At 39.3% G+C, this 7,500-nt stretch overlaps 1 protein-coding gene across 5 annotated transcripts in view; it reads right to left on the bottom strand.

Moving 5' to 3' along the window:
• Positions 1 to 7,500, bottom strand: part of dgt1 (KAT8 regulatory NSL complex subunit dim gamma-tubulin 1) — a 27,483-nt gene that overhangs the window by 2,195 nt on the left and 17,788 nt on the right. For 3 of the 5 annotated variants that reach the window (XM_043038274.2, XM_086531717.1, XM_086531719.1), the window contains 4 exons: positions 7,249 to 7,391; positions 2,003 to 2,235; positions 1,502 to 1,598; positions 799 to 935 (listed from right to left, as the gene is read on the bottom strand). In XM_043038274.2, the coding sequence (XP_042894208.1) occupies positions 799 to 935; positions 1,502 to 1,598; positions 2,003 to 2,235; positions 7,249 to 7,391 (610 nt within the window). The remainder of the gene's footprint in view (positions 1 to 798; positions 936 to 1,501; positions 1,599 to 2,002; positions 2,236 to 7,248; positions 7,392 to 7,500) is intronic. The other 2 variants (XM_086531718.1, XM_086531720.1) reach the window with 1 other exon arrangement.

Here is a 7,500-nt window from a genome sequence, read left to right as displayed (position 1 = left end):
CTCGCAGCTAGCATGCCCGAGAATCCCGAGGCGTTAGGCTTATGTATTCGAAAATCCCGGCATCCCGACCATTTAGAGCCGGGATAGCCCCGGTGTGAATGGGTTAAAATGATGTAAAAAGAAAATGTAAACAAAATAAATATTATCTATATTTTTTAGCCAAGAACTGGAGTGTCTCACAAAATTAGGAATCCTTTACCTTAAAGTTCATTAATCCTTATGTAACTGCTTCAACCAATACTGATCTACAACCCCTAACTTTCCTCAAGTGTGGAAATTTACAAACTTAAAATTAGTTTTAAACCCTTCCACCCAATGATATGCTGGTATGCATCACAGGGACTAGCCAGTATTTCCCTTTGCCCAATCCCATCAGTGGCCAAAATACCAGATTTTCCCTAGTTGATTTCCCATCTTATGCTGGAGTACTAGCTTGGAGAGGTTGCTGAAACTTTATGAATACTTTCTCCTTTTTTTGGGTATCTTGTAATCAGGGGGTTCATCTTATTTTTCTTCTACTTAGTTATCAGTTATCTAGATTTATTGAAGATAAAAAAAACTTCTCCCCACCTAATTTTAAGAAAGTGAACTATGGCATACCTCAAAACCTACCTAAACATATTCACTATTTGGTAAGTACTACTCAAATCTGGTCTAAATTCCTAAACATTGTAGAAACTTCGAGAAAGGCAATTGTACTACATTAACACCATTCACCACTCACCTGTCACACACCTAAACACTCATAAAAGTATAATAAATATTTTTTTTAAATACATAAACAACCTCCTAGCTCACCTGCAAGCGTCTCTCATATTGTTGTCGGTACAGGAGTGCGTGCGTTCCCAGGTGGCGATGGTACCTGACCATAGCCTTCAGCTGGTTGTACGCGTTTCTTTCCTCTGGCGTCCCCTTTGGCTGGGCATGAACACTGGCTGTTGGAGAAGATATATCTTTTTATACTTCATTAAGTCTGGGGAGGCTATTTCATCAATGTGAATGTAAACCACAAGATGAATATATAATAGCAGAAAGAAACACTAATGCTACATGATCATGTTCAAGAGTATAAGCTTATGATACAACCAACCATAAAATCATTTTCCAATAAAAAAATTTATGGGTATCGTTTTCATTTTTTAGTACATATATATATTCATATTTAAAGCTAATACAATGATTTCTTATAAGACAAAAAAAAAAATCCTATTAAACTAAAACTGAAAAAACATATTTGACTCAACAAGTCCTTTTACACAAGTTACCTATCTTTTTTTATTATTTTTTTTTTCTTTTACTTATGAATTTATGACACTACTAAAACTATAACATGACACTTTAACAATTAAATCACCTGAAACTGAAACTTGTATAGGGTCTCACAATTAAACAAGCAAAACACTGGCATGAAATGTCAGTTAATAAATATATGTTAATAACAAGCAACATTTGAAAGTTCTCCCAAAATAGTAAAATAAGAGAATATCAATAATAAGCATACCCATTGTCTCCTTCTCCGTGCGTCCTGCTTGCAAGTATTTACGCCTGCTCTCCCTCAGAATGTGGGTAAGCCTTTTGTATTCTCCTATGTACATTGCCTGTGTCAATGAGAGAGAGAACTTTAGAATTTGGACATTTTATGTTAAAGTAAGAAAGAAAGAAAGAAAAGGGAGAGGGAGGAGAGAGAGGGAGTGGGAGAAGGAGAATGATGGAGAGGGAGAGGAAGGAGAGGGGAGAGATTTACGGGGAAGGAGAATGAGGGAGAGTGAGGGGAAGGAGAGTAAGGGGGAGGGGGAGGGGGAGGGGGATGGGGATGGGGAGGGGGAGGGGAAGGGAAGGGGGAGGAGGGAAGGGGAGGGGTAAGGGGAAGGGGAGGGGGAGGAGGGAAGGGGAGGGGGAAGGGGAAGGGGAGGGAGAGGAGGGAAGGGGAGGGGGAGGAGGGAAGGGGAGGGGGAAGGGGAAGGGGAGGGAGAGGGAGGGAGAAACATGAAAAAAAACACACCTTTAATCTCTGAAGCTTCTCCAAGTAAATCCTTGTAATCTCCTCTGTTGTAAATACTTGGGCATGCTCCAGGGGGTCAGCATCAGAGTCAGCCGAGTCCAGTTCGCTGTCAGCCTCACGTCTGGGAAGCGAGTCAGGTGGGAGTGTGGAGAACTCTCCCTCGCTGTCCGTGTCGCTGGCATACTCTAAGGCAGCAGACGCAATGCCTGGGACACTTGCAGGATCTGGAATAGCTGAAAAGAGAGAAATTATACTTAATATTTATGTCTTTGAGTTAATTACAAGATCTTTATAGCATAAATGAGTTGCCTTCATTAAATAACACAAATGTATGCTAAGATCCCTTCATCTTTAAAATATCACTGCATATAACATGAAGTACAACTTGCTGGGAAAAAGATCAACCCCTTCTGTTCATTTAGTGATCCAGTTTTCCATCTCAAAATTCCTTTTCATTCATGGCTTAGGACCATGCCTTCTTTCAAAGGACTTTAGGATTTGGCAGTATGAGCCCGTTACCCAGGGTGGATGCCCAACCTATGCTTGGACTAAGGCGGGACACGAATCTGTGCGTTTAGAAACACTTTTGGTCACCAGCCTTCTGTGCTGACAACTACCCTACTGTGGGCCCCCTGACTTGAAAATCTAGTAAAAGATTTATTAAAAACTGAGTATGAAACCTGAGAAAAATTGGTGTAATGTGTTATGATCTTCAACCCTGTGTACATGCTTTACTATGGATGCCTGTATTCGATTTATGGCAACCTGTTAAAAGAGAGAATATCTATATAAACATACTCTAACAGAGACAAAAATACAAAAAAGAATGAAAAGAAAGTTTTACACATCACACAACTGGCCATTCAAGAAAATACAATAACCTATATAAACCTCAATAACAAATTTATCATAAATTTACAAGACGTCTTGGAATTTCGTATTTCAAAAACATCCTAGTCTAGTTATAGTCATGACAAGACATCATAAATCTTCAAACTTTAGAAAAAATGAATGTGAAAGTTTTTTTTAATAGGACTGTGTATTACGATCAGGAAGTTAGTCCAGGAGTTTTCCACTTCTCTTTTCTTTAATCTAAAAACAAGAGACAGTGTCTATTCCTGCTTTCGTGACAGTGGGACTGAACTCCAGATAGCTCACACACACACATAGGAATTGATTTTCTAAGTCTGACAATGTTAGTTCTTGAGTTAAAACCTTTGATTAAAAAACAATAATTCCCTTGTCCAAAATCATGAAAAAGGGAGAAAAAACACTGTCCTCAAACTTCTAATTTTTACCTTGTGCAGGTAATAAATAAATCCCAAAGCTACAGCTAGTACCACTGGGTTAATACATAATCATATTTTGTAGTCAACTTATGTCCATTTTAAATTTGCTACAGAATGATTTTATCTAAAGGACTGTACACCAATGCAACAAGTAACATTCAACATTTTGTAATTATGGCAAAACAAATGAGGCCCTGTGCATAAGGGAGACAAATAAAAATATAGGTCTAGAAAACACATTCATATTATGGAAAAGTGAAAATAACCTCACCCAACTTTGGTTTACAAGCTAGAACAAATTTTTTCCCTCTACTTAACCCATTAGCAGCAGATGGCATGATTTGCTGCCAAGGCAGAGTCAGTCATAGACGCGGATGGCACCGTGCAAGACAATGTAAACCCGTCATCCTACTGCATACACCTTTTTTTAATACCACGACCAATGGGTTAAAAGCTCTTTAATCCATTTGTGCCGGTTGACTTACTATCACGTTTTTGGGTCAGACGCCGGCAACGAGATATTTAGTCAAGGCCGGCGCACCAGGTGATCATGCAGTACAGCAGTCGTTCATGGCAAGTGTGCCCGAGAATTCCAAAGTGTTAGGCTTATGCGTTTGAATATCCCAGCATTTCGACCATTTAGAGCCGAAATAGCCCCCTCATGAATGGGTTTAAGTGTATATATGAAGTATACACGAAGTTTAGTACTTTTGCTCAAGAGTAAACTCACATATCACGGTAAAACAAAAAAATTCAGAGTTATGGTAATTTGTAATGACTTTTCATTTCTTTTAATTCTGAAATATAACTTGAGATGTTGACATTTGCAGTCTGGGACATAATTATGACCTAGCAGTAAAATTATAAGGATGCATTCTTTACCACTTCTGCATTTATCAGCGCTGGACCTTTGCTGAAATGTGGTCTTCACATACATGTTTTCTATCAAGATTTTAAGAACATAGTTATGTAAATAATTTAGAATTTGTTGTTAACCCGATACCGCCGGGCGCCGTCCACAGACGGCGATTTTTGTAATATTCATAGCGTCAGGTGCCAGCATGCACCGTCAATCGTATAATTGATTTAGGCCTATGCGTCCGAGAGCCCCGGCATTGCAGCCATGCAAAAACGGAACAGTGCCAGCGGGAATAAGCAAAATGGGTTTCAACTCACTTCCAAAACCTAGATGGCACCACTTTCTTCTAGCACCAGCAGGAGAGAGAGCCTTGAATGGCACCCATCTACAGTCTCTAGCAAGCACTATCTCTATAGAGGGATGGCACATAGCAAGTTGCCGACCTCTTGCTCTAAAGTACCGCAGATGAAAGATGTGCAGGCAGTACGAGAGGAGAAAGGTGACTCACATCATGCCCAATGGCTACTATGTGCCCCTGTGCCAGTAGGGATGCCTTTTATTGTGGCACTCACTGTCAAAAGCACAAGTTTCCTTCCTCTTCCTTACCTCTTCATTTTGGATGGTTATAAGTTTCGTGTTTGTTCGTGACAGCACAGAAATACGAAAAAATAAAGTTGCTTTTTGTCCCCCCTAAAATAGTAATACTTCTATCACATTGAGTATAAAGAAAAAAAATGAGTTGATATGGACCCTGAACTACAATTTTAGTCAACTGCAGAATTGATGGAGCCTGTGATATGACAGATATAAATTTCTAAAAACAGTAAAACACACAAAAAAACAAAACACAAAAATGTCTCTAGCTCTACAATGACTGACGAAAAGGGAGTGGGAAAAATCAAATTATGTTGCAGAAGCTGCCTCGATCAGAAATAAAACTCATCCTGGAGCCTGTGTAAGCAAATCTATCCACCGTCGGCAATGGGTTAATAAACAATTCTCGAAGTAGTAAATGATGAACATATTTACAAGATGTGTGGAGGAAGGTCTACTACATTATTCCTAAATCAAGGTGATATCCAAGCTGTTATAATACACAAAATTGATGTTTCAATTTCATTTTAAAATTTCATACATTGGAAGTTCATAATACTTTATAATGACTTATAAACCCATTCGCGCCGGTTGACGAGATAAGATTAGATAAGATGAGTCAGCACTCGTAGCTGGCAGAGGCCGGGCCGCCTTGAGCATATAGCCCGGGCGAAGCGACGTCTTCGCATATCTGTCTGAACTGAATCTGAACTGGTTGACGTCCTATAATGTCAATGTAATATTTTGCTCCCCCTGTATGGCATGCTAGAATGGCATGATCTCTCCCACAAAATGTATGTTTTACATCATTAGATATGCACATAATTATAGAGTTCCATTTGTATAGACATTTTTATTCACTTGTGAAAATAATGTAAACAAATAAAAAACCTCCAATTATTACCCCGTTGAAATGGCCAGGTGAAAAATGCTCATAGAAGCACAGCCCAATATCATGCTGGGAGACATCTCGTGCTTAGTCACTGCACACGCTTGTTATCTAGCCAGTGGGAGCAGCATTATGCAAATATAAGCCCCAGTGTGAAAGGGTTAAGAAATATCACACTGTCTTGTAAAATGGTCTATACGAGTATAAGATATGCTTCAATAAGGCCCCTAGTTCTGCTTTTCATTAAGCACCAAGGATTTTTTTACTGTAGTAATAAAGGTACTTTCTGAATCAGCAACTCTCCTTCACACCTTTGTTCCCCGTCTAACAAAGGAACTCATTTCATCTTAGTTACCAAAACAAATCAACTTTATCAAGGACTGAGCAATCAAGAATCAGGCCACCTCATGGTGCATGAAAAATTGCAAAAAAAATGGGTTCATAATAAAAAATTTTAAAAAGTGTTATGAAATGCAAAATATACAAAATAGGCAAAACGATCTGAATGCAAGAGGAAGGGAGTAAGGGGGATGATGAAAGACCCTAAAGAAAGCATAAACTCAAACCAAACACTCTAGGCACATACCATAATTGAATGCTAATCTCTCACATGAGGTACCTTGCAGGCTTCTGAAGATTTCTTCTGCAGTATTTTACAGTTTAACCCCTAAAATTCTATGGAATCGGGCTAGGTGCTTCAGTCCTATCTGCCATAACTGTGAAAGGCCTGTTAAAAACTGGTGGGATTTTTCCTGTTTCTTTCATTATGAATGGGGCATATGGAGCGTCTACTAATGATGATTGGCAAGTTTCCCTCAGCCACCCACTATATCAGACCCATATCACCATGCCCCTTGAAGACCCTCCTTTCCCTCAAACCAATCAAATAGTTCAATTCCCTGTCTCTCTTTTCGTTTTTCTTACTTGCGAATGTAGGCAAACCCTCTACATCCCTCTATGTCCCCCAAGCCCCCTCCCACTCACACCATACTCTTACATAATATTCAGTATGGTCTTTTTACTATCTAAGCATCTAAATAAATATTTCATTGTGTTCTATGACAAAACTTGCTCTTTATCACTTCATGTGTGTTTTATTTGCATGGTTTATTTGCATTTCCTCCAGCCTCGCCCACTATATCAGCACGATCTCCCTGTGCTCCTATGCAGCCCTCCTCCATCAGTGAAATGTACATTTTCTGGAGGAGGATTCAAGCTCTTGAAATAGTAAAGACTAAAATTGGCCTTAGAATGCAGCTAGAGGGACAGACATACTAAAACCTTTGCGGCTTTTAGGGGCTAAGCATGAAGTTGCCTATACTTCTGGTTATTTGATAGGGTGAAACATTATATGTTGGGCCAACTGTACAATAGATACTTGTAAAAGAGAGCAGTCTTCATTTCCTTCATTCAGTTAGTTTCAAATTGCATGAGAAATTTTGAAAAAAATAATCTAGTAAATAATCCTACCTAAAAGAATGATAAATATATTTATGGTCTCTCGTGTCACTATGCCATGCAAAAAAAAAAACATAATTCATAAATATATAAGGATTTATAATTTTCCCAACCATTCTACCCTAAAGAAGCCAAACAAGATTGTGATCATCCTTACCATTTTGCCCCGCAGTATGTGTGTCCATCTGATGGTGGGCCAGCTGGGTGAGCAATGTCTCAGGGGTCTCGCGGGGCTGGACCTTCCGAGCTGCTCGCTGCCGCACCATCAGGGATTTGCGGGAGTGTTCACTGCAGTACCTGCTGGAAGTGCATTTCCCTTCAGTACATGGTTCAAAGATTTACAAGAAGTTATTGTGGAACCATAGATGACAGTATTGCAAATTTGACTTGCTGGTCAGAATAACTCTAG

Source organism: Penaeus japonicus, unplaced genomic scaffold (genome assembly GCF_977035675.1).
Source record: "Penaeus japonicus unplaced genomic scaffold, GWHDUDI00000001_assembly GWHDUDI00000036, whole genome shotgun sequence".
Classification (NCBI taxonomy): Eukaryota; Metazoa; Arthropoda; class Malacostraca; order Decapoda; family Penaeidae; genus Penaeus; species Penaeus japonicus.
This window is presented reverse-complemented; position numbering and strand designations above follow the sequence as displayed.